We start from the raw sequence: 26,714 nt of genomic DNA, 5'->3' as shown, positions 1-26,714 counted from the left end.
CTTGAAATCCTCCGTGAATCTAATCCCAGAGGTGTTTCTTCTGACTTAGAAGGGGATGCTCCTGTGTTGAGCAAACTTGAATCCAGGGATCTGAGTCAGGGCACCAAGGGCCCTAAATCTGGACCCGGGGGCTAGGTCGGCTGGTGGGTTCGGGCCACCTCCCCAGCCCCCTGTGGGCCCAATTCCTCCTTTGACTGTGGCGTACAGAACCACCAAGAATGAACTCTCCCACCTCGTACTTGATCCCGAAAGACTCAAAACTCATTTAATTGTACACTTAAGATGTAAGCATTTTACTGCATGAGAGTTAATCTCAATTAAAATATTAAAATAATCAAAGTTGTGTTAGCAGCAATCTGGATCTTTACCCCAGTCTGCCCCACCAGCTCCATGCAGATTTCACTCTTCCTTCCTATTGCCTGTGTCCTCGTGGCGGGCCAGGCCTCCATCTGGGGGCTGTGTTATCACCCCCTATTTCTACCTCCTGTGTAATTCCAGCTTAAGGGGCTCCAGATAGGGGTTCATCTGGGCCAGGAGGACAGAGATGTGCACACCCCATTAGCTGCTTCCTGGGAAGGGTTTCACATTTAACGATCATCTGGAGGCCTCAGGCTTGGGGATGAACCCGCTGACAGCCTCTGGGGAAGAAGCCTGACTGTCAGGGAAGGGCCCAGGGCTGGGTCTCCACTGTGCTGGGTTCTCAGCTGGGGGAGACAAAATCAGTCATGAATTTCTCTTACTCCAGCTCTGCTCAATCATGTGGTTATTTTTATCAATCAAACTGTACTCTTGAGTGTATTTGTACAAATTATAAGATTTTATTATTTAACTTAATAGGTAACTAATACAGAAACAGAAAAAAACATATCACACCGCATTATATTTCTTATAATTAATTAGATTATATTTTAATACAAAAACTCATCAAAATTTCACTTAAACTCAGCAAACATGAAGTATCTACTAGGCGTAGAATTATTTATTTACTCTGTGCTCTGGGAGCTGTAACATGAGGTTGGAAGGTCTGGGTGGGGGGCTAATTCAGGCTGGAGGGGCATTAAGCTGGGGAGGAAAGGGCAGGTATAAGAATTAGTGTGGACTGGTTTCCAGCCTTGATGTTTTTGTTCCTCACCGGTCTGTGCCCCTGAGATCCTCCATCACTTCCCTCTGAACAGAGAGTGGCTTCTTGGAAGGCTGTTGCAATCAGTTATTTATTTTGTTTTATTTATTTTATTTTATTTTTAATTGAAGTATAGTTGATTTACAATGTTGTATTAATTTCTGCTGTATAGCAAAGCGATTCCATTATACATGTATATGCATTCTTGTTTTTATATGCTTTTCCATTATGGTTTATTACAGGACATTGAATATAGTTCCCTGTGCTATACAGTAGGACCTTGTTGCTTGTACTTTAAACAGTAAAACGGTACCAAGTCAGCCGCTAGCTGCGCTTCCTCTGCTATGTGCATCAGATTACCTGGCATACCTGTGTGTACCTGGGACTGAGTTGCATCCAGGAGCGTGGGAACCTTGCTTTAAAGAGGGTTCTGGAAGCCAGTTGATGCTCCAGGGAGTGACTCTGCTGATGAATTCCTCAGCAGAGCTTCCTCGGGTCAGCCCCAAGGGCACATAGCTAAGGGTGGCCTCAGAGGTGGAGGCCATCCTGGGATGGCTGCCAGGCCAGTGACTCAGTAAATCCATACCTATGAGAATCAAGCCCTGGAGAAGGCCAGGCTGAGCAGTTTCATGGTGGAGGTGCACCTCTGATTTCCCTCTTTCAATGAGTCCCAAAGCTCTTTTTAATGCATGACAGTAAAGAATTTTCTTTGAATCACCATGACTTATAGAACAGAATATAATTATATAAACGTATTCATCAAGCAAGGATTTCTAGACCACGTTTTCTAAGTTTGTAAAATATCATTATAGAGCTAAGAGTTTATTCTAGATCACAGCACTTCAAAATGAGATTGGAGGTAAACAAGTGAAGAGATCTGTAATTATGAGACCTGTATTATTTCTTTACGTTCTAAAATGAACAAATTTGTAATTAGTGTGTAACAATTTATTATCTACATAAACACGTACAACTTCTCCCAGTAATTTTGAGAGAATGCTGGATTTTATATTCACAACCAACCATGTTTATTGTTGCATCTTATAGTCTATAATTTTGGTAACAATTTAGAAATAATAGTATAATTCTTTCAAACTACATCCACCACCCAAATGCTAAACAAGCAACATGACGGAACAGAACATGCAAATGTAGATAGCAAAGGGGCCAATGGATTCTGACAGATAAAGTGGGTGTAAACCAAGCATGTGCTGCTGGCTGGGTGTTGTTTCCTGGTATTTTCATCAGTGTCTTCTGGAGGCGGGTCCAGTCGAAGGAGACAGTGTCAAGGCACATGGGACGGAGGGCATGAGGGCAGCCTGTGTGGCAGCTCAGAGGACCGAAGCCCTGGCGGGAAGGGAGGCGACCTGTCGGGTGGGAGCCCAGCACCTGGTCCCTGCGTGCTCCTTAGGGCTCCTTCCACTGAAGAAAAAGAGAACTTGGTTGGGTCCTGACCCAGGGAAGTCCCTGGGTGGCGCTGGCTTCTGGTTGGGTGGCCTAGGCTCTTCAAAATGCTTCAGGACCTGCTCATTCTCCATCCTTTGGCTCTGATTCCCTTGGGGTTGCCTCCATTCCAGATGGGAGGGGAGTTTGTTGCTAGCAGCTCTAGACGGACATCCCGCTGCCCCACCAGCTCAAGGGTAGAGTTTCCCCAGTTTCGAAATCTTGGGCCAAGCTTTGTGAGCCAGAGTTGGGCCTCAGGGCTTTCCTGGGGGAGATGCTGTCACCCGGAGGAAAAGAGGGAGGGCTGGGTGGGCGAATCCCACGGTGTCCCCTTGTGACCCTGGCGACACATCAGCATCGTCTCCTGAATGACTCGAGAGACCTTCTGAAGGGACAAAACCAAATCAAACCAAACCAAACCAGAGGAAAGAAGATGCACGCAATGTGATAGTGTTTATGATGCTTAAAAAACAAACCCAAACTCAAGTGGTATATTTTCTATGGTACACACACATATAGGTATGTAAAAAACCTTTTTTTTAGGGTTCAGAAGGGTAGATATGAAATTCATTTCAGTGTTTACCTCTGAAAAGGTGGGGGGGAGACTGGAATGAGGCATCAAGAGGGCTCTGACTTTCTATATACTAGCCTAAACTAAACTTTAATATTTAATTAAATAATTTGCATATAACTGAACAATAATTTACTTTTTTTTTTTTTTTTTGCATTACGCGGGCCTCTCACTGCTGTGGCCTCTCCCGTTGCGGAGCACAGGCTCTGGACGCGCAGGCTCAGCGGCCATGGCTCACGGGCCCAGCTGCTCCGCGGCATGTGGGATCTTCCCGGACCGGGGCACGAACCCGTGTCCCCTGCATCAGCAGGCGGACTCTTAACCACTGCGCCACCAGGGAAGGCCCTAACTTACATATTTTTGGTGTATAGTGTTGAATTTTGACAAATGCATAAAGTCGTGTAACTACGACCACAATCATGATGAAGAAGTCTCACCACCCCAAAAATATTCCCTGTAGTTAACCCCTCCACAAATCCCAGCGTCTGGAAACCACTGATCTACTCTCCACTCCTAGAATTTTGCCTGTTAGAGAGTCATATAACTGGAATCGTACTGTATGTAGCCTTTTGAGTCTGGTTTCTTTGGTCCATGTTGCTGTATGTATCAGTAGTTTGTTCCTGGTTTTCTGCTGAGTGATATTCCATTGTCTGGATGTACCAGTTTGTTTACCTTGTTGAAGGAGATTTGGGTTATTTCCAGTTTGGGGCCATTATGAATAAAGTTGCTATAAATATTCAAATAAAGATTCGTGTGAACATAAGTTTTCACTTTTCTAGGGTAAATACCTATGTGTGGGATTGCTGGGTCAAAGGTAAGTGTATGTTTCACTTACCTATGACCAGATCAGAAACTGCACTCTTTCCCATAATGCTTATGCCATTTTGCATTCCCATCAGCAATGGATGAGAACTCAAGTTCAAGTTCTACCACGTTACCAGCACTTGGTATTGCCAATGTTCTTATTTTAGCTGTTCCAATATGTGTGGTGGTTTCCATTTGTGGTTTAAAAAAGACATTTTATTTTGAAATAATTTTAGACTTAAAGAAGAGTTGCAAAAATAGTACAGAGTCCTTCCTCAGATCCCCAGTATTAACATATTACATAATTTGGTGTGTTTATCAAAACAAAGAAATTAATATAGGTGCAACACTGTTAACTAAACTTCAGATTTCCCTAGTTTTTCACTAAGGTCCATTTTTGGTTCCAGGATCCAACCTGGATCTCACATGGCATGTAGTCTTCCTGTCTCATTAGTCTCTTCCAGTAGGTACTGGCCAGGTATTTTGTGGAATGTCCCTCAATTTAGATTTGTCTAAATTTTTTTCATAAATGGACTGAGATTATGGGTTTTGGGGAGGACACCATGCAGTATTTTTCTTTTTTTTTGTCTTTGTTATTTTCTGGCTCTGCCAGCTCATCTGTGTATTCTCAGTCCCAGCCCTGGACAGTCTTCCCCAGGGACCCCTGGTTCCTTGTATTAGAGAAGAGTATTTAGAAACCAAGTTCTGGGTGCTGGGTGAGCTCCTTGCTACTGAGGTGTCACTGCTTCTAGGCCCTCTCAGCAGACAGAGCTAGGGAATTCTAAACATGCATATATACATATCTATTTTCTGTCTGTCTGGGTACATATTGATACTTTAACACATGAGTTCATACTGATATTTCTAACTGCAGCCCAGCCCCACAGTGTTCTTTCTTGCATTCCCCCCTTGCTTTTTCGGTAACTTCATTCTCAGTCAGTGAAAAACCTGTCTCTGTCATTATCTCCAATACATTTACTTATTTGTTCAACTCTACTAGACATGTAAAATGGTTTCAGAATTCAGAGCTTGTATCTGTTTGAGAAACAAATCTGCCAACCAGAGCACAGTTTATGTACAGTTCTTTTTTTCTTTAGTCTTACAGTATCTAGTCAATATACACTGTCTTAGCTCCTTTTTTCTTCACCAGTTTCAGTGTGGTTAAACCATCCATTTGTAAACAAATTTGTCACAGTGTGAATTTCATCTTGGATTCCCCTGACATTCTGGGTGATTTCTAAATAATTTTTTTTTTTTTTTAGGCGGTATGCGGGCCTCTCACCGCTGTGGCCTCTCCCGTTGCGAAGCACAGGCTCCGGACGCGCAGGCTCAGCGGCCATGGCTCATGGGCCCAACCGCTCCGCGGCATGTGGGTTCTTCCCGGACTGGGGCACGAACCCGCGTCCCCTGCATCGGCAGGTGGACTCCCAACCACTGCGCCACCAGGGAAGCCCTCTAAATAATTTTATACAGTAAAATTTACTCTTTGTGGTGTACAGATCTATGGATTTTTGACAAATTACACACGCTGATTTTCCAGTGTTGAACCAGCCTTGTATTCCTGGGATAAACTCCATTTAGTATCCTTTTAATATATTGCTGGATTAAATTTGCTAATATTTTGTTGAGGAATTTTGCATCTATGTTCGTGTTGCATATTGGTCCATGGTTTTCTTTTCTTGTAAATTCTTTTTCTGTTTTTGGTATCGGGATAAATCTGACCTCATACAGTGACTTGGGAAGTTTCCCTCCTGTTTTATTTTCTTGAAAAGGTTGTGTAGAATTGATATGATTTTTTTCTTAATTGTCTGATAGAATTCACCAATGAAACTATGTGGGCATGAAGCTTTCTTTGTTGGAAGGTCTCCATTACAAATTCAATTTAAAAAATACATATAGTACTATTTATTTCTTCTTGAGTGAGCTTTGGTGGTTTCTTATGCATACATTAACCATACATTAATCAATCATACGTTAAATATATTTACAATACAATCAGCAATCCCACTCCTAGGTATTTGCCCAAGTGAATTGAAATTTTCTGTTCACACCAAAACCTTTCAATTCAGAAGCCCATGGCAAGTTGTAGCACACACTATAGGAATATCTAGGAATGGCTCCTACTTGATGTCAATTCCTAGGGCTTCAAGATCAGACAGCCCTTGGCTCCCAGTTGAATAAACTAGGTCTAAGCATATCAATGTGGATAAAGCTTGTAAACATAACACTGGATGAAAAGCAAGTTGTCAGAGGATACAGCAATATGTAACCACTTAAGTAAAACAATATGATACATTGGTCATGGGTATATACTATGTAGTAAAAGTATAAAATTGAAGAGAAGGTATGTGTACCAAACTCAGGCTGGGTTAGGGATGGATAATGGGTTGGGACAAGATTCTCTGGAGGTGATGACTGATTCCAAGGGATGCTGGATAGACTCCTTTCCTACAGGTTGGGACTTATGGAATGAGAGATTGGAGACATGATAAAAGAACAGTATTTCTGTAGGCAGCCCGAGCCATGATGCCACCTGCTTCAACTCAAGTCAGTAAACACCTGCTAATTACCTACTAGGTAGGTGTGAGCAGAGCCGCCCTGGATGATGAGGATGTAAAAGGTAGCTTAACATCTCTAGGGAGGAGCTGACAGCTTAAGGACACAGACAGCCATGGAAATAAGACTGTAAATAAGACAGGAGGATGATGTGTTCAGCCCCAGAACGCTGTTTGAAGTACAGAAGGAGCAGTGAGGTGGGAGGGAGTTTTATCTTCCTCTGGGAGGGCAGACAGAGTATAGCTGGCCTGGGTTCTGAAGACTGAATAGGAGTTTTTCTGAAGGGGGTGCAGTTGGATAATGGCTAGTATTTACTGAGCGCTTACTCTGTGCCAGGCACTGTTATAAGTGCCTTGCGGGTATTAGTGCTTTGAGTTATTACCGTGATCTAGTGAAGTAGGTACTGTTGTGGTCCTATTGATAGACGAGGAAACCAAGGTTCATAGAAGTTAAGCCTGCTCCCGTGGGGAGCGCGTGGGGAGCCAGGGTGAATTCTCTGCAGGTTGACTCCAAAGCCTCTGTGCTTAATCGTGCCCATCTTCCTGCTTGCGTGATGTGGGATACGGGACGTGTGGGATGACTTCTAGGGGACTGGGATGATCTGGATCACGACTGTCACATCCTGCCGTAAATACTATTGAACCACAAAGCCAGGATGCTGCCCTCCCTTCAGTTCTTCTCCAGTGTTTCTCATCTGATAGAGGAGAAAATCTTTGCTTTGAAGCTAGTGTGTCATGAATGCGCTAGCCTTCTTCCTAACCCTCCTTGGTGGAGATTAATAGACAGAAAGACCGAGACAGAGAAGACAGGGATGCAGGCAACAAGATGTGCAATGTTTTGTTTGGGTCATGCTTGTAGTTATATAGAGATAGCTCAAGTAAATACTTAAGGAAAATGAAGCAGTAATACTTAAGTAAAATGAGTTGACTTAAATACAACCATTAAGTCCATAATAAAGGCTCACTGTCCAGGTCCTCTGAGCCCTGGCGAGTGAGCAGTACTGCACTAGGCTCCCCATGTGTCCCTCAGGAGTCCTAGGAGCTCTAACAGGGATGTGTGGCTTCCCTAGGAGCCACCCAGAGTCCCTCAGTGGGCTGATTTCATCTCCCCCGTGTGCTGGAAGTGAGCTTGGCCTCCACTCTCTTGACCTTGACCGCGAAGGAGACACTTTGGGATGTGAGGGCTTGTCTGCATGGCTTTTCTAGTCTATCCTTCCTGCCTTGGGTTTCCCAGATCTGCACATGTGCCTCTGGACTCAGGCTCTCATCCTCTGGCAGCAGCACAGTTAAAGAACAAACAGTATCTGTTAACCCACTTCGGGGTTCCGATGTACTTTGCTCCATTAACAATTTAGCGAGGTGGACTGAACTGGATTGATTCTCCCCCAAATCAATATACAGACAATTATTGTTTCAGGGCACTTCTGAGGGGTTCAGCAAGGCTGAGGGGAGCTTTCTGATTGAAAATTGGAACCACACTCCTTGTTCAAAATTACAGTGGAGAGGGTTATGTAAAGTAAGGGGGTGACCTGGCACTAACCTTTTTATTGCAGTAGAATCTTTTTTTTCTTTTTGGAATGGTGCTGTTACGACATACTTCATACTTACTATCACTGTTCCAGGCCTGTAATTTGAAAATTACTGCTCAGTACTGAAGGTGAAATGATTTTACTGCTATTATTCTATTATTCTCTTAAAGTTGGAAGAACCGGCAATGGCTTGGAGAGTGTCTATGGCTAGATGCACTTCGCCGTGCTGAGCCCATCACCAGATGTGCCTGCAGGTGTGGCCCGTCACTGGGCTGTGGCTGGGATGCCTGGGCATCGCACCGGGTGGAGGAGGTGCTCAGCTCTGAGGCCTGCTCTTCCCCCATCACCCCTGGCAGACCAAGGTTCTGGGAGGTTCCAGTATTGAGCCACACTAAATCCAAAGCAGCAACTCAGGCTGGCTCACTCACCCCCCAGAGCCCAGTGGAAATGGTGTCACAACCCTGAACTTTGCTAGTTTATTTTTAGTATTTTTTAATTGTGGTAAAATACACATTACACACAATTTACCATTTTAACCATTTTTAAGTGTGTAGTTCAGTGACATTAAGTACATTCACATTGTGTGTAACCGTCACCACCATCCATCTCCAGAGCTCTTTCATTTTCCCAAACTGAAACTCCGTACCTGTTAATCAATGACTCCCCATTCATTCCTCCCTCCAGTCCCCAGCAACCACCTTCCTACTTTCTGTCTCTATAAATTTCACGACTCTAAGTCCCTTATACAAGTGGAATCACACAGTATTTGTCCTTTTGTGACTGGCTTGTTTCACTTAGCATAATGTTCTCAAGGTTCATCCATGTTGAAGCATGTATCAGAACATCCTTCCTGTTTAAGGCTGAATAATATTCCATTATATCTATATCTGTATCTATCTATCTCTATCATATTTTGTTTATCCATTCATTTATTAATGAGCACTTATGTTGTTTCTACCTGTTGGTTACTGTGAATAATGCTGCCATGAACACGAGTGTACAAACACCTCCTGGAGTTCCTGCTTTCAATTCTTTTGGGTATATACCCAGAAGTGGACTAGCTAGATCATATGGTAGCTCTATATTTAACCTTTTGAGAAACTGCTAAACTGTTTCCCACAGCAGCTGCACCATTTTACATTCCCCTCAGCAACGCACTAGGGTTCTAACTTCTCCACATTCTCGCCAACACTTGTTATTTTCTTTCTTTCTTATTGTAATAGCTCTCTTAATAGATGTAAAGTGGTATCTCATTGTGGTTTTGATATTTCTAGTATTTTTCATGCAAATAAACTTTAACTCCCTTTCTCTAAAGCTATTCTTTTCTTGCTTCCTCTCCTGTCCTTCCATCATCTTATTTCAAAGTTGTACAATATTAACGGCCGTTCAGAAATCCCACAGTTGCAGGCTTTCATGTTAGTTTCTACCTAAATGGCTCACATTTTAAAACATCATTTGAGAAACACAGATTTTAATGTATATGAGAGCAAAATAGCCATAGAGCAAAATAGCCCTTGTCCTGTGAGGCTCCTCTGCTGGGTCCCAGAGGGATCTTATAAAGTGTCCGAGGATGGTTTCTGCCCAAGGAGAGACTTATCTTTTAAACCTTTAAGAAATGTATTTATTTATTTATTTTTGGTTGCACTGGGTCTTCGTGGCTGCGTGCAGGCTTTCTCTAGTTGCGGCAAGTGGGCGCTACTCTTCGTTGTGGTGCGCCGGCTTCTCATTTTGGTGGCTTCTCTTGTTGCGGAGCACGGCTCTAGGCACACGGGCTTCAGTAGTTGTGGCACGCGCGCTCAGTAGTTGTGGCTTGCGGGCTCCAGAGCGCAGGCTCAGTAGTTGTGGCGCATGGACTCTAGAGCGCGGGCTCAGTAGTTGTGGTGCACGGGCTTACTTGTTCCGCAGCGTGTGGGATCCTCCCGGACCAGGGAATGAACCCATGTCCCCTGCATTGGCAGGAGGATTCTTAACCACTGCGCCACCAGGGAAGGGAGAGACTTATCTTAAATGAATACAGAACAATCCCTCCACCACTGGCTCGAGTGAGTGGCTGGCCTCAGGTGCTTGGAGTGCTTCTCTCCAAGGGGGCCCTGGACACGTGGGGTCAGTCAGAACGTCCACACACTGGAGGGGCTGCTCACAAGGCTTAGAACATCTCACCAAATGCTCTCTGGCTCTGCTTCTTGACTGTTCTCCTGGTCAAGAAAGAAGAGTAGAAATTAGCTCTGGGAAGGATAGATTCGAGAAACGTTCTGAGGCCAGAACGAGTTGGGTGGAGAGGGGGCTTGGAGAGGTGGTAGGCAGGGCTAGTCCCACAGGATCACAAAGCTCAGGTTAAAAACTTTGAAGTCCATCCTGGAGCATTTTCTGCAAGGAGCATGGTCCACTTTGCATGTTAAAAATGTGAGCTGGGCTTCCCTGGTGGCGCAGTGGTTGAGAGTCTGCCTGCCGATGCAGGGGACACGGGTTCGTGCCCCGGTCCGGGAAGATCCCACATGCCGCGGAGCGGCTGGGCCCGTGAGTCATGGCCGCTGAGCCTGCGCGTCCGGAGCCTGTGCTCCGCAGCGGGAGAGGCCACAACAGTGAGAGGCCCGTGTACCGCCAAAAAAAAAAAAAAAAAGTGAGCTGTTGATTGGGAGGCAGGGGACCACGTAGGAGGCCCCAGAGAGAGGAGATGGTGGCTGGGACCAGGGAGGTGGCCTGGTGGTAGAGAGAAGTGGGTAGATTCGAGATACATTGTGGGGACGAGCTATCAGGACTTAGTGATGGATTGGCCTCGGGGAATTAGAGTAGAAATTATTGACTCAGTAAATGATGCAGCCAGAACTGAACTGGGCACAGTAGGGAAGGTGCAGATGGCAGAGTGGGAGGTGTCTGGACAATGAAGAGTTTGCCCGCCTGGAAGTCACTTGCAGTAAACCTGGACCAGGTGGTCATAAGCCCTTGTTCCAGCTTGGCTTGCCAAAGCCATATTTGGCCTTTGATCCTCAAAGAAATTAACTATTTGAGATCAAGAAAGACAATTACCAGGAATTCCATGGTGGTCTAGTGGTTAGGATTCGGCGCTTTCATTGCTGTGGCCCAGGTTCAATTCCTGGTCAGGGAACTGACATCCTGCAAACCGTGCAGCGTGGCCAAAATAGAAAAAAAAAAAAGAAAGATAATTACCATCCAACTTGGCATCCTCTACATAGTGTCCAGCAACCAGCTGGGTAAGAGCCGGCTTGAGTTTGTGCCTGCATTTTGGTGAGTGGGTTCTTCCAGATGGGGATTTATGTGGGACACCTCCATGCCCCTTCCTTCTCCTCTCTGCTTGCCCTCTTCTCCTCACTCCTGGAGCAGATTGCTGAAGGCCTCAGTGGCCCACAGTCTGAATCTCATGAGACATGTGTGAGGGACAGCAGTTTTGCTTCCTCCTAACTGGGAAGGCCAGCTTCCTGCCAGGAGGACCTTGATTCCCCGCCTGGATCCCTCTGCCCCACTGCTCCCTTGTCTGCCCCAACCAGTCTGCATGTTCTCAGGGTCTGTTACTTGCATCACCCTCTTTCCAGTACTAAATTCTCCAGTAGCTGGAAGATTTTGGGTTGTGAGGGACACAAACCTCCTGGATACAATCAAGCCAAGGTAGAATGTTTGTTAAGAAGTTGAGGGGGACCCAGTGACTGCAGCCAGGGTGTCGGGTCCCACCGCAGAGATTAGGCTTCCAGGAACTGCTCCAGAAGTAGTGAGAAGTGTTGGGGGAGAGGACTGAGCCAGGGTTACACTGGGGACCTCTAGAGAGGCCCCTGCCTGGGGCAGCAGCCTCTAGAGGGCGCTAGACCACTGTGAGACAAAACCGGAAAGGGGTATCAGATAGCTAAGGTCTCAATATGGGCAGGGGGACTAAGTTTGTGCCAAAAAACCCCCAGTAACCAAGATAAATCATATTTTAAAACATCTAAATGCAAAAAAAATTCATGCTGAACAAATTTGCAGAAGTTTCAATAAAGTTAGGTTGTTGTTGTTTTATGATCCTGCCCTACTGTGCAGTGGGAAGAGTTGTTTCCAACCGGCCTGAGGTTCCTGAGCTGCCATACCCCTGCTGTGCGGGATTATAAGGGTTGACAGCAGGGTGTGAGCAGATTGGGGAACTTGGAGTTTTATGTATAGCCATGTTTTCCCGCTTGGTTCAAGATATTTGATATCTGATAGTTTGGTAAGTGTATATAGGGGTTCACATTTTTCTTTTTGCTGCAGGCTCCACTAGGACTCCTAGGGCATTGGCCTCAACCCTGGATTCCTTATAGAGCTTGCAAAACATACACTGAAGTAGAAAGCATCTTCAAATGGAAACAAAACTGCAGACCTTCACTGTCAGTGTCCCAACTTCTGCTGAACATTTTTGCTGAGCATAAACGCCCATTGCAGGGCAGTCAGCAGCCTGAGGAAATTCTGAAACCAAATTACAGCAGGCTAATGCTCTTTACCATAAATGAGTCATTTATCCCATTATTTGATTTTTAAACCCTTTAATACATCTCCCAAGAAGAAGTCTGCTTTGGAAAAATCACCAGAAGAATTAGAAGAGAGAGAACAAGGAAAGAGAAAAAACCTAAAAGTAGTTTTTTTCCCCCCAAATTTTAAAAAATTAAAATCCAGTTGGCCTGCACAGTGAAAATGAGTTAGTTGAGTTACTCTGTCTACAGTGTTCACTAATATAACATCAGTGTCTCTCTACCTTCTTTCCTAAACAGAGGAAATGAAGGGGGAGAGGGGTCCTGAGCCTCCATCAGGGCAGGCGGGACAGGCTATGCCAAGCCTCCCATGCCAGGCAGGGAACCTTTGGGGACCTCTGGTTTCACATCAGTCTCAGAAGGAGGGTTGGCCCTGCTTAATCCTATATGGCCTCCTCAAACCGTTTCCCCGGCTTCTGCTTCTACTGGGCCCAGAACTCTCCCAGACGGGGCCCCAAGCCTGGAAAACAGGCCTCCTCTCCATTTCCCAGCGCTTGTCGGGATGACTGGGTGGGCTCAGGGCCTCTTAGAGTGGTCACCAATGTCCCTCACAGGCCTCGCTCTGCGCAGAGCGATTCATCTCAGGGATGTGGCAGGGCTACTTGGGTTGTAGCAAAAGAGGGGGGCAGGTCGGAGTGGCAAGAACCTCACGCGGAAGACAGGCCTTAGTCCTGCGCCACCACGCGCCGTCCTTCCCTCAGCCCCTAATCAGCCCCGCTAGCCCCTTTCTCTGCCACCCTCTACCCATTATCCCTTCCCTCCCCTCCCATCACAGCCGGCTCCGGGAGGGATCGAATCTTGGGCGGCGAGGAGGGCGGCTTGGAGAGCCAGACTCAGGGGCCGGAGGGCACGCACTGGCCGGGGGCCGCCTGCTTGGAGCTGTCCAGCACCCGAGGCGGGGCGCGCAACCCCCGGCCCGCCCCAGCAGCCAGCAACCGTCCTGCCAGCGCCACTGCGGCTCGGCGGGCGCGTCACGTGGCTGGCGCGGCGCGGCCTCCGGGCTCAGGCGGGCGAGGGGCCGGGCGGCAGGACACACAGACCCGCTGACGCTCCACCGGCGGCACCGGCCGGGCGGGCTGGGAGCAGCGCGGGGTGGCCAGGGGGCGCCAGGGCCGGGCGGGCTGCGCGCCGCGGGGCATGGGCACGCCGGGGGCCCCCGGGCACAGGCCGGCCGCGGGGCGGCTCCCGGGGCGCGGGGGCAGCGGCGGGCAGGGGTCCTCCCTGGCGGCCGCCGCTGAGCCCCCGCGGGGCCCGTGACGCCGCGGCCGATGTGGCCCCGCACGCGCTGCGGGCCTGCACCGCCGCCTCACAAAGTCGCCGCCGGAGCCGCCGCCCGCACCCGGGCCGCAGCCGCCGCGGGAGCCCGAGCCCGAGCCCGAGCCGGAGCCGCAGGCGCGGGTCAGGAGGCGGCGCCCACGGGCGGCCGCCCGGCCCCGGCATGGAGAAGCGGGCAGCCGCGGGGCCGGATGCGGCGCCGGGCGCCCGGGCGCAGCTCGCCGTCGTCTGCCTGGGTGAGTGGGCCGCGCGGGCACGCCGGGGCTTGTCCCCTGCCTCTGTAGCTCCACACCTCTCCCTGGTCGCACCCGGGGCGCCCCTCTTCCCCGGTTGCGGCTGGAGTTCCCGGAGCGGGCACTGCAAGAGCTCCCGCCGGAGGCCGCGGAGACTGCGGCTCCCAGGACCCCGGCCTGCTGGGGTCGTAGGCCTGGGAGGGCGCCTCCGGCCGCGGAGCCCCGGCTCCCGCCCGGCTCGGAAGAGCGTCCGGGGGCCCGGGTGAGCGGTGCGCAGGGCGGCCCGCTGTGCAGGCGCCTGGGGTTGGCAGGCAGTGGCTTTCTGCCTGGGCTGCCCGTGCTTAGCCTGGTGGCGATGGGGGGTCGGGGGCCTCCGGAGCTGCGGACAAAGGCGAAGCCAGCCGGGCCGGGGCCGGTGGCCCCCTCAACAAGGAACTATTTCCTGACCAGAGTGGGTTGGGGGCGGGAGCTAGCCGGAGCCGGGATCAGGATGCCGGGCAGGAGGCAGCTGCTAGAATGACTCCTGTTTTCCCTTTGTGGCTTCACAGACCCAGCGGTGCAGGCTTCATCAGCCCAGGTGGTGTGTCTGGGGAGGGCCGAGGGACCCATCCAGGCCTGGCACCCCTCCAGCCCTACCAGAGTTTTTCTGTCCACCTTTCCAGGGCCTTGTGTGGGGGAGAGGGGAAGGAAGGAGTTAAATCCTCAGGCCACATGGCTCCTTTATTTACCATGATGAAGGAGGGAGGCCATTATCTAAGTCCCGGGTCATTAGGGGACACCCCATGGTGTCATTAGTGAAGGCTCTGTAACCCCAATAGGTTGGTTGAAGCCAGTGAAATGACAGTAAAAAAGAAGCCTGTTCATTTTAGGTGGCACCCTCCTCTACCCCCAAGAACCCAGGAGCTGGGGGAAGGCCCCTGCCTTAGCTGTGTGAGCGGGTCTCAGTAAAGGCCACGGCCCCCAGAGTGCCCACTCTCCAATCTGACAGTGGTCACGTGCTGCTGGGTGCTGGGCTTCCCCGGGGAGCAAGGCAAGGGGCAGACCCTCTGGCCTTCCCAAGGCCCTCCCTGCCCAGATGGGGCATAGGCTCTGCCCAGCAGAGCCTGGGTGTCCTGCTAGGGGGCAGCTGGCCCTGCTTCCTCACCAGGTGGGGGCTGACCCCTGCAGAGATGCTCTCTGCCTCCCTTGACATCCTTGATGTTGGGGAAGGAGGCACCCTGAACCCCTGGAAGTTGAGTTTGCCCATATCTTCCGTTCCCATCATCCCTGCGGGAAAGCAGTAGATGAAAGCAAAGGGCAAATCCCATGGTGGTGGGTACTTGAAGGGGTAGGTGGCAGGCAAATTCTTTGCCTCTCTTCTCAAGGTCAGCATGGCACAGTGAGGAGGACCTTGAACGCTGTTGGCTGTGAGTGCCTGTAAAATGGGTGTGATCAGAACTGCTTCCCTCCCTCCCTGGCTGGAGAGGCCCCTCAGAGGGAGAAAGCCCTACAGGGTGGCAGGAGCGCCCTTGACAAGCAGGGCCCCTGCCCAGGTTGAGCAAGGGCCTCTCTCTGAAGGATGGTCCAGGCCCATGGTTCCCAAGCCTGAGAGGAAACAGAAACACACCCCCTCCCAAGTAACTTAGAATTCCCAAGTGTGGCGAGTGGCAGGAGCTGTCTGGTGCAGTCACGCTTGCACCCTGCTCTCTTCCGCTGTGGGTGTTCGGGTGGGTTCTGAGATCCCCGAGGTTCTCGCTTCTGCCCATCCCAGCAGGACTGGGGTGGGAACACAAGTCTCTGTGGCAGCACTCTGGGCCTTACCCTGCGAGATGAAGAGAACCAGCCTGGAGTTTGGGCTGTGTTGACCTGTGCCCCAGGTGCTTGAGCCCCAAGAGCCACCCCGCTCCCCCAATCCACTGAACTCTCTCTGTGTCTCCCGCAGTGAACATTGTTCTCACCGGGCGGCTCAGCAGCGCCGTTCCTGCCTTAGGTGAGTAAGATGCTTCTCCCCTTCCTCCCTTCCTCCCTGCCCTCCTGGCTTAGTGACCTCTGAGTACCAGCCTTCAGGATCCTGGCTCCACCCCTGAGGTCACCTGGCCTTTTTCTACCTCAATCCCTGGGAATCTTTTCTGCATCACAAAGGAGCTGTTTGGCATTGGGCAAACTTACACCTCTTTGAGTCTCAGTTTCCTGTTCTGTAAAATGGGTGCAATAACAGGCCCTACCCCAAAGCCTGCTTATTAGGGTTAAATGGGCAAATGAGGTAAGGTGCTCAGCACAGCGTTGGCACATGGTGGCCTAATACCGCTAGGAAACTGTCACAGCCCACACAATTGACGGATTGTGCTTCCTGTAGGCTGTAGGGTTCCCAGAGGGCCATGGGGCGCCATGAGATGCCTGCCTGCTTTAAAATTATACCTGGGATTTAGTTGATAAAGATATGGCTGAGTGACAACACCGAGAGACCAAAGCCATTGATGGAGAGATTTATTACTTATGTGTCTTGTGAGGAGAGCACATGCCATGCCACATAGGGTCACAGGGGAAATACCAGGTTTGGTCAAGGCAGACACAGGAGTGAGGGGAAGGCCTAGGCCAGAGGCTTGATTGGCGTTTCAGTGGGAAAGGCAGGGCAGGGCAGGGGACTAGCTTAGGACTGGCTAATTTGAATAATTCCTGAGGGCTCTGGGCTATGGGGGTGGTCTCTCGGTGCCTGGTACCTGACCCTGGGATGAAATATTGGCTTGGTGTGTGAGTTAGGTAAGAAGGCAGTGAGGAGACTCAGCCTCGGATCAGCCAGTCTGCCCAGGGAAGACCAGTTTCAGGCAAACTGGTTTGCAGGAGAGAGGTAAACACTTTGGCTGATAGCTTGGCCCTGTGGTTAGTGGATGCCAGATAGACATATGGAGTCTAAGAAAACACAGTTAGAAGTCCACGGCTGCCTCCTGCCTGTCCGCGTGGGTCCGTCCATCCACTGGCCGTCTTTGTGCTTGGGCCTCGTGCCGAGCACAGCAGAGGCTGCCAGGAGCGGCAGGGAGGCTGAGGTCATCAGGAGCATTTGTCCTTTGCTGAGGGGGCTGCCAGGGGTTGGCGAATGCATAGGCCCAGGCCCCTGTGGCCCTTGGTCCCGCTGTGAGACAGCTGAAGGGCCTTGGGAGCTGGAGTCTGGGGGCCGCGGACTTGTTCGCTGTGTGCTGAGCTGCATCGTGGGGCAGGAGGTACCCGGGATTTCTAGTTCTGCTCAGGGCCCGGCTTGCAGCAGAAACCCACTGAGGCCGGCTCAGGGAGGGGGCTCTCTGCTGGCTGCAGTCCCTGGGAGGGGGAGGCTCAGGGTCCGCAGAAGCTGCTCTCACGGGCCCGTCTCTGAGACGCACCCTCAGCCCCCTTCTCCCTGCCCACCAGCTCCTGCTTCCGGCAGCCTGGCCTCCTCTGCTGACTCTGCTGGCCCAGGGCCCTGCCTCGCTCAGCACTGAGCCAGCCTCGGCCCTGCCTGGCGTCCTGGCCCCCACAGCTGACCACCCAGTCTCTCCACCCCAACTTCCAGGAGAAGACTGACTGACCTCACCTGGGTCAGGTGTCTGTGGCTATGGTAGAGAGTGGGCATGGGGAAAGGGCACGTGAGGGCGTCAGGTCTTATAAATGCGAACCCAGGCCGGCCCTCCTGCTGGTGTAGCGGGTGGGCATGTGGCTAGACGTTTAGAAAAGAAATGCTCCAGGGACAAGGTCCACTCCTAGAGCCGGGAAAGACAGCCATCCAGGTCCACCCTCATGTGTGGCCGCCAGCAGGGTCCAGGTTGCCTGTGCATGGCGCCCCCCGGTGTCCTGTGTGGCCCCAGGTGGTGGTCTGGGGCTGGGACTGTCCTGGAGCCCATCGCTGACCCTCTAGCATTGCTGAGGGAAGTGGAGACCGGTTCGTGCTGCCAGAGGTGCTTCCCTCCACCCAAAGCTTCATGCCGCTGCAGTTTTCAGGCTTTCCCTGCGATTCCTCCTGTGAGGAGGCCAGATCATCACTGTCTGGCCTGCCCCTTCCCAGCCCTCGCTGGGCTCAGACCCCCCGCAGGGCCCAGCTGGGCTGCCCGGGAACCTCACAGGTTTTTGCCTCTCAGACCCCGTCCTGCCCCAGGTTGTCAGGCACTAACTGGGTCGGGCCACCCACCTCCCGCACCCGACTCTGGGCTCTGCCTTGTGGCCACTGTGACCCGGCGGGGTGGTGAGCCTGGGCAGGGTCTTCAGGCTGTTCTCCCCTCACCTGGCAGCTGCGCCCAAGTGCTTTGGTGGGGCTCCCAGCTCCCTGTCATTGGTTATACCAGCAGGGTGTCCGGAGTGACGATGGCCTCTGGAAACCAGATCTGTACGCTGCGCGTCCTCAGGCCTTGCTTGTACCCTCTCAGGAGTATTTGACGTCTCTCTGGACCAGGAAAGAAGGACACTGGTCTAACAGTGCTCAGTCATCCCTTGCCCCCTTGAGCAGGCCACCTCGACCCGAGGGCCGAGCAACCTTCTGCCCGAGTGAACATAGGCCACCTCCAGTTAAGCTCAGACAGACCTCTCTGACTGCCCCTAAACACCCCCCAAGGCCCTCCACCCTGCATCGGTATCTCCCAGCTCCCCTTGCTGCCCGCCCATCATCACACACCCCATCACTACCCTCACCTCCCATGGGCATCCCCCCTGCTCAACCCAGCGCACGCATGTCTGCCTAGAGACTGCCGCTCCCCCAGATCTCCCAGCCACCCTGAGACAGGCAGCACCCACTGACTCCATCTCACTGATGGACAAGCTGGGGCCTAGGGTGCAACCGTGTCTCTGGCAGTGTGGACCCCAGGACTGGATTCACGAGGCTCTTTCCCCTGCCTGTGCTTGGGTCCTGGGGTGGTGGTGGAATGCGGGTGAGGCCTGCCGTCACAGAAACTAGAAAGCCTGGGGCCGGTGGTCTGAGCTGATGATGCCCTCCAGGCCCATGGCCAGGCTGTGTCCATTCTGGGGCCCTGCACGGACTCTGGCCTCCCTCCTGCACCATGGTCACTTTGCATGGGCCAGGCCGACGGCTGCAGAAATCATGGCCTCTGTGGCCCCCTTTGGAGAAGAATAAACAGTGACTGAGTGACACTGCTGCCCCCGACGTGGGAATTTCTGGGGCAGCCAGGGCGCACTCAGGGGTGAGGCTGTTTGGGGAATGTGTTGTCAGGGGCTTTGCTGAGGGGCAGAGCTGGGCTGGCAGCTGTCCAGTCATCTGCTCCTGACTAGGCTGGTGGTTGGAGAGACAGGCTTCCCTACTCGTGAAAGAAGGGCCAGACACGGGTCCTTGCGGGCCTGGCTTTCCCTGGCCAGTGTGGGAAACCTGGCCTCCATGAGTGCTGCATCCCATAGGGGAAGCGTCTGGGCCAGGGTAGGTATTGCTTTGCCTCAGGCCTTGTCCTGGGGACGGAGGGGACAGGGGATGACTCCCACACTGGCTGGTGGAGCCTCCAACTCCAGGTGTAACCTCTGCTTTAGAGACTCTGTGTGGGGGGAAGATGTGCCCCCAGCCCTGCCTGGGAACCTCCCACCCAGCACCCTGTAAGAGGAGCAGCCTCTTCTGCGTGTCATAACCTCACACCTCCCAGGGTGTCCCCAGATCAGCACCCAGCATCTCTGTGAGGCCCATAAAGCCGGCGGCCTCACCCGTCAGAGGGAACATGTTGCTCAGGCCCCTGGCCGCCCCTCCGTTTGTTTAGTCCTTACCCTCCTGGGCTGTGAGAAATCTGAGGCCCAGGGAGGCTGGCCTCCCAGGCCACACTGAGTGCCAAGCGGAGAACCCTGGCTCGTACCTCGCCAACCCACGACTGTCGCTCTGACGGTGACTTGAGCGTGGTCAGCCTCGCTTTAGGGTCAGGGTGGGTGTTTCTCTTCTAGTCCCCTGATGCTCCTGTGAGCCATCGCCGGGGGCTAACTCCCTGCTAGTCACAGTGTTGGATCACCCGGACCTCCGCGCGTACCCTCCTAAGATTGTGGGAGGTGTCTGGAGGGCTTTCACTCTCCCTTCTGTACCTGAGCCCTTTGGGGTTTCAGAGTCTTGTTGAGAGCTAGCAGAGAGACCCTACTTCCAGGGCAACGGTGGAAGGGACCAGGCAGTGGGAGAGAGGAGGTGGTATTGCTGGGCTCGGGAAAAGCGTCATCATTTGTCTCCCCCAGCCTCAGTTTCTCCATCTGTATAACGGGCCCCACCTGTGCTGCCGACTGTCATGAAGATCAGATGAAGAAGTATGACTGAGGGGCTGTGAGGGGTGGGGGCAGCCAAGTGCAGGGCCTTCCGGGTCCTGGGAAGGCCAGGGCATACCAGGGCAGGGTTTGCCACCTTTAGGCTGGGTGGGCTCAGCTGGGAAGCAGAGGGCACGTGTAATGATGTGGGTAAAGTGAGGCCGGTGGGGCAGGGCACAGAGGCACTCGTCACCCGTGCTGGCTGGCGTGATGCCCTGAGCTCGTCCCTGACACAGTGTACGGTAGACACTTCATCAGTGCGTCGCCTCAAGGCTGGCAGTGAGAGGCCGAGCCCGTTAGAGGACCAGGGTGGGCCCTGACTTACCTGCTGTGTGGCCATGGGCAGCTCACTTACCCTCTCTGAGCCTCGGTTTCCTCATCTGGTTACAACATCCACCCCGGTGGCTTCCCACTTATGCTCAGGATAGAACCCAGATGCCACACAAGGTGCCTTCAGACCCAGCCTGCACTTCCAGCCACCTTGGGACATCGGGTCCTCCTTTCAGGCCTGTTTTATAATCTTCACTTTACCGAGGGTATCTGCAGAGCCTGTCTGCTCCTTCCCCAGCCTGTGAGCTCCACAGAGCCAGGCTTTTGCCTGTCTTACGAGCATGCCTACCGCTTGTGCTTGCCGTATAGTAGGTCTTCAGTAAATACGTGTTGGGTGAGCACAGCCCCTTCCCTCCCGGGCTGAGGCCTGTAGTCAGCCCCGGGGCGGGAGGAGGGGAACAGGCAGGGAAACATAGTGGGTCTGCCTCTGCCTAGGGCTGCAAGATTCTCCACTGAGGCACCAAGGGGAGTTGGTGGGCTCGCTCCCAGCCCTGCCGGGGATGAGGGATAAGACCTAGGCTCTGGGGCACAAGGTGGGCCCTCCTTGGCCCACGCCATACACACCACTTCCATGAAGTCTCGAGTTGTGGCCTTCCTCTTGGCCGTGATCACCATGGCTGGCCTTGATCCCACCCCGGGGAAGGCCTGTGCTCAAGCCATGGGGGGCTCAAGTGTCCCCCTCCCTCACTACCCCCTCCCACCCAAAGGTGAGGCTAGCACCTCTCAGCCTCCTCCCCTGACAGCCGCCTGCAGCGGGAAGCTGGAGCAGCACACGGAACGACGCGGTGTCATCTACAGCCCAGCCTGGCCCCTCAACTACCCACCGGGTACCAACTGCAGCTGGTACATCCAGGGTGACCGTGGGGACATGATCACCATCAGGTATGGGGGCCCCGGGGGTGCCAGAGGGAACCGATGTGGGCCTACACACACTGAATGTGAGTGTGGTGGTGTGCATGTGAGGGCATGTGGCAAGCCAGTGACCAGATGTGTGTGCACATGTGTGAGCACTCACGTGTGCTTGTGTATGTGCGTGAGCCCCACCTGAGCAGGTATAAAGGACAGGTGTGTGTGCATGTGTGAGCACGTGTGGTGGGCACGAGTGAACAGATGTGTATGTGTGCAAGTACGTGTGCGAGTCTACATGTGCACGTGTGTGAGTTGTATGCATGTGGGTGCATGTGAGCATGTGAGTGTGGGCCTCTGGTGCTGGCTGCCCAGACCTGGGCCTCGTCCTGCCCTGAGCCTCTCTCATGGGCTTGCGGGGCTGTCCGTCACCTCAGGCCTGCCAGGGAGGGGAGCCCTGGGACTGTGAGGTGGCAGAGGTGTCCTGTCTGTCCTGCAGGGGTGACTTGAGGCCAGGCTGGCACTGAGCCCAGAGCACGTTTTCCCCAGCGGCCTTGGGGTGGTCTCGGCAGGAACGGGGACCAGGCAGGAGCCCAGGCGCTTGAGCTGCGGGGACATGCAGAGGGAAACGGGGTGAGGTGATCAGATGGCGGAACTGAGGCTGGACCCCTGGACTGGGGAGATGGTGGGGAGTCACTCTCCTAAACGCAAAGCCCGGAAGCCCCCCGTCGCTCCAAGGCACAGGGATGTGATGGGCACCGTCAGGGTCTGTGCCCGTTTCCCTGTGGCCTCTGGGAGTCTCTTCAAAGACTCCACCCTTCCTGGCCCCCTCTAGAGAACTCCATGGCGCTGTTTATCCCACAGCCTGGGCCAGGGTGTCCAGGGCCAGTGTTTCTCCCCAGGTGCTGAGCTGTGCCCCAGCCCCAGCCTAGGCCAGCCCGGTGCGCACGGGTCCCCTCAGTGTACAAGCCTGGGATTTGTGCAGGGTCTGTCCCAGCAGAGCCAGCATGGTGGGGATCTGAACCCTTGGGCCTTGTCCTTCAGGGGAGAGTGTAAGTGGAGGGAATTGCCTACGATGGGGCTCCTGCCTCCCCCTCCACTTTGGCCTTGGGTTGGGGTGCCGTGTGTGTGTGTGTGTGTGTGTGTGTGTGTGTGTGTGTGTGTGCTGACCGAGGGTGGAGAGGCTGCACTGGGGCTGATGTGACCCAGGCTGTCCACACTGTCCTGATTCTTCACGGAGCCACCTTCAGACCCCTGGAGGGCCCACTGAGCAGCCGGGAGTGGAGGAGAGGAGGGACAGTGGGGCTGGCCGTCCTTGCCGTGAGCTCAGGCATGACCGTTCCCTGCTGGCCCCTGGCCACCCACCCATGTCGGCGGCCCTCTCCGCCCCCCGCAGCTTCCGCAACTTTGATGTGGAGGAGTCCCACCAGTGCTCCCTGGACTGGCTCATGCTGGGCCCAGCGGCCCCGCCCCGCCAGGAGGCCTTCCGGCTCTGCGGCTCCGCCATCCCACCCGCCTTCATCTCTGCCCGGGACCACGTTTGGATCTTCTTCCACTCAGATGCCTCCAGTTCCGGCCAGGCCCAGGGCTTCCGTCTCTCATACATCCGAGGTGATGCCGGTGGTAGGGCGGGCGGGGCACCTCAGTGTGTGCACACGGGCTCCTGGGGGGCCAGGGCGGCACCCTCCATCGACCCACTCCCTGCAGGGTCTCCCCCAGCATACGTGTCAGTTGGAGCCCAGTGTTGGGACAGAGACTGGTCATGTTGCTGCCTCAGGGTGCCTTGAAGCCCCTCGAGGTCACTGACCCCACTTCGTAGACTTGGCCAGAGAGGGGAGCTCACCCCTTACCCCCAGCTCAGGTCAGGATCTGGGCCTGCCCTGGCATTTGGAGGGTCTCTGCCCCTCATTTGGCCATGGAGAGTCCAGGGCCCTTCTCTTGGGATCCTGCCTCTCCCTGGACCCTGCAGAGGCCCCGCTGGGATGGGGGCACCACACGCCAGCTGCTGGCCCCAGGCTGGAGGGCAGCTCTGCTTGCCCCTGACTGTGTCTACTACGCACTTGACCCCACAGGGAAGCTGGGCCAGGCATCCTGCCAGGCTGACGAGTTCCGCTGTGACAACGGCAAGTGCTTGCCGGGCCCGTGGCAGTGCAACACCGTGGATGAGTGCGGCGACGGCTCTGATGAGGGCAATTGCTCGGCGCCTGCCTCCGAGCCGCCGGGCAGCCTGTGCCCCGGGGGCACCTTCCCCTGCAGCGGGGCGCGCTCCACACGCTGCCTGCCCGCCGAGCGGCGCTGCGACGGCACTCAGGACTGCGGCGATGGCTCCGACGAGGCTGGCTGCCCCGACCTGGCCTGCGGCCGGCGCCTGGGCAGCTTCTATGGCTCCTTCGCCTCCCCAGACCTGTTCGGTGCGGCCCGTGGGCCCTCGGACCTTCACTGCACGTGGCTGGTGGACACACAGGACCCACGGCGCGTGCTGCTGCAGCTGGAACTGCGGCTGGGCTATGACGACTACGTGCAGGTATACGAGGGCCTGGGCGAGCGTGGGGACCGCCTGCTGCAGACGCTCTCCTACCGCAGCAACCACCGGCCCGTGAGCCTCGAGGCCGCCCAGGGCCGCCTCACCGTGGCCTACCATGCCCGTGCCCGCAGCGCCGGCCACGGCTTCAACGCCACCTACCAGGTGAAGGGCTATTGCCTTCCGTGGGAGCAGCCGTGCGGGAGCAGCCGCGAGGGTGACGTGGACGACACGGGCGAGCAGGGCTGCTTCTCGGAGCCACAGCGCTGCGACGGCTGGTGGCACTGCGCCAGCGGCCGGGACGAGCAGGGCTGCCCCGCCTGCCCCCCCGACCAGTACCCCTGTGAGGGTGGCAGCGGCCTCTGTTACACGCCGGCCGACCGCTGCAACAATCAGAAAAGCTGCCCCGATGGCGCCGACGAGAAGAACTGCTTCTCCTGCCAGCCGGGCACCTTCCACTGTGGCACCAACCTGTGCATCTTTGAGACGTGGCGCTGTGACGGCCAGGAGGACTGCCAGGACGGCAGCGACGAGCACGGCTGCCTGGCGGCCGTGCCCCGCAAGGTCATCACCGCCGCGCTCATCGGCAGCCTGGTCTGCGGCCTGCTACTCGTCATTGCCCTGGGCTGCGCCTTCAAGCTCTACTCCCTGCGCACGCAGGAGTACAGGTGGGCGGCGGGGCCAGAGCCTCGCTCTCCTCCTGTCTCTGGAGCGAGGCCCTGGGCTCACTGTTCGTACAGCTGTGGGCTTGTGAGCTGGGGCTCATCCACACGGGGCTTCTCGGGTCTGGGCACCTCGGGATGTCCGGATGGAAGGACGGGGTCCCACGTCCTGCTGCGGAGCCCCCGTGGGAGGCGGAAAGTGGGGGGTCCCCACAGCCCCGCCATGCTGCCCTTCTGCCCTTGCTTTCAGGGCCTTTGAGACCCAGATGACACGCCTGGAGGCTGAGTTCGTGCGGCGAGAGGCACCCCCGTCCTATGGGCAGCTCATTGCACAGGGCCTCATTCCACCTGTGGAGGACTTTCCCGTCTACAGTGCGTCACAGGTGAGCCAGAGGGCGTGAGACCCCACCGGCCAGACCTCGGAAAACACCCAAGACAGGGAGGCCGAGGGGCCAGGTCGGAAAGCGTGCGGCCAGGCTGGTCCAGGGGTCGAGGGAGGCGGGAGATGAGGCCTGGACAGGGTGACATAGAAGGCCATGGCCGGGGAGGGGACAAGTTGGTCTCTGGGTCCTCGGGGGTCGTGCTGACCTCTGCCCCTCAGCCGCCGCCCCACCCTCCAGGCCTCGGTGCTACAGAACCTTCGCACGGCCATGCGGCGACAGATGCGCCGGCACGCCTCCCGCCGCGGGCCCTCCCGCCGCCGCCTCGGCCGCCTCTGGAACCGGCTCTTTCACCGGCCGCGGGCACCACGCGGACAGATCCCGCTGCTGACGGCTGCGCGCACCTCACAGACGGTGCTGGGCGATGGGCTCCTCCAGCCGGCACCGGGGGCTGGCCTAGACCCCCCGGCACCCCTAACAGACACAGGCAGCCCAGGGGCAGCCGGGGAGGGGCCCCCCGGCGCCCCTAGCCACGCACCGGAGGTGGGGCCTTCTGTGCCGCCCCCCTCGGGCCTGCGGCACCCAGAGGCCAGGCCAGTGCACAAGGACAGAAAGGCCGGCAGGGACCCTCTGGTGGACAACCCAGCCCCTGTGGACATGCCTCGGGAGTCCTGCTCGGCCCAGGGCCCTCACCCCCCGGCCCCCACTGCCGGCAGCACCCTAGGCCCCCACCCACCAGAGCCACTGGGTGTCTGCAGGAGCCCCCCGCCACCCTGCTCCCCAACGTTGGAGGCCAGTGACGACGAGGCCCTGCTGGTCTGCTGACCCGCCGGACACGCTGATGACCGCCACAGCCCCGCTTTGTAACCAGGGAATACACAGTCGTTTCTACCCTGCCTCCGTGTCCTTCTTTCTTACGGAGAGGCCCACCCAGAAGCGCAGCCAGCTTCCTGCATCAGTGCCCTGGCCCCCCGCTGGGCATGGTGGGCAGGGGACTGCAGGGGGTTGAACGTGGGGCGAGGGTGGAGTGATGAGCCCGCCCTCTGCAGGGCCCCAGGGTACACGAGATACCTTGGGGCCCGTGCCTACCTCCCCTGACTCTATTCTGGGAATCCTTTTCCAGAGAAGTGGGAGGGCCAGGGCAGGGCTCCCTGGAATGTTTCCTGTGGCTTCTCCCTTTATTCACCCTGTGGGGCACCAGAGCTGTCCCTGGACTGAACAGGGACATGGGTACATCAGACCTAGTCCATGGTGGGCACTCTGGTGGCACTGAACCCTCCTCCATCCTCGCAGCAGGCCCCGGAGGAGCTGGGCTAGGAGGCTTCTGTCCCCAACCTCATGCTTGTGGGGTCAGCGTGGGCCTGGCCAGGTTGATGCCCTTTGCCCTCTGGCTGAGGGGTCAATCTCCCAGGCAGTACTGCGGGGCTGGGAAAGTAGGCACAGGGTAGAGAAAGCCCATGGGGGTCTCTTGCAGGTCCTGAGGCCCCGGAAGATGTTACTTGATGCTTTCCCAGGGGGCAGAGGCTGAGGCACCAGTTGCCAGCAGGCAAATCCATCCCATCCTGTCTCAGCCTCAGTTTTCCCACCTGTAAACCAGGGCCAGGCCGTGGGCTTTGAAGTCCTGACACTCACTCCGTGGGGATTTATGGGAAGAAAGGCAGTTCCAGTGGGAATCCCGGGCTCTCCTGGGTGACCGAGCCTCCAGCAGGTGTTGCAGGGCCTGGGGGAGGGGC

The 26,714-nt window shown here is 54.9% G+C and overlaps 1 protein-coding gene across 2 annotated transcripts; it reads left to right on the top strand.

The window, feature by feature from the left end:
* Window positions 1-13,631: 13,631 nt before the first annotated feature.
* Window positions 13,632-26,228, top strand: LRP3 (LDL receptor related protein 3). Of its 2 annotated transcripts, XM_022585820.3 has the most exons (7): window positions 13,632-14,026; window positions 15,945-15,992; window positions 21,316-21,454; window positions 22,815-23,029; window positions 23,491-24,607; window positions 24,852-24,984; window positions 25,222-26,228. In XM_022585820.3, the coding sequence occupies exons 1-7, from the start codon at window positions 13,954-13,956 to the stop codon at window positions 25,804-25,806; spliced, it is 2,310 nt and encodes a 769-aa protein (XP_022441528.2). In that variant the 5' UTR covers window positions 13,632-13,953; the 3' UTR covers window positions 25,807-26,228. The 2 variants fall into 2 exon arrangements, with proteins under 2 accessions (XP_022441528.2, XP_022441526.2); XM_022585818.3 differs by lacking the exons at window positions 13,632-14,026; window positions 15,945-15,992 and having other exon boundaries at window positions 16,009-21,454.
* The last annotated feature ends 486 nt before the right edge of the window (window positions 26,229-26,714 follow it).

The sequence above is a fragment of the Delphinapterus leucas genome, chromosome 20 (genome assembly GCF_059928025.1).
Source record: "Delphinapterus leucas isolate spDelLeu-1000000601 "Yukka" chromosome 20, BTC_Dleu_Yukka2, whole genome shotgun sequence".
In the NCBI taxonomy this organism is placed as follows: Eukaryota; Metazoa; Chordata; class Mammalia; order Artiodactyla; family Monodontidae; genus Delphinapterus; species Delphinapterus leucas.
Note: the sequence above shows the minus strand (reverse complement) of the source record. Positions and strands in the feature narration are given on the sequence as shown.

Coding starts and splice junctions, on each gene's coding strand:
- LRP3 (XM_022585818.3), top strand. CDS start 21,144: ATGAAGTCTCGAGTTGTGGCCTTCCTCTTGGCCGTGATCACCATGGCT. Junction 24,608..24,851: donor CTGCGCACGCAGGAGTACAG/GTGGGCGGCGGG, acceptor CCTTGCTTTCAG/GGCCTTTGAGACCCAGATGA. Junction 24,985..25,221: donor CCGTCTACAGTGCGTCACAG/GTGAGCCAGAGG, acceptor CCCACCCTCCAG/GCCTCGGTGCTACAGAACCT.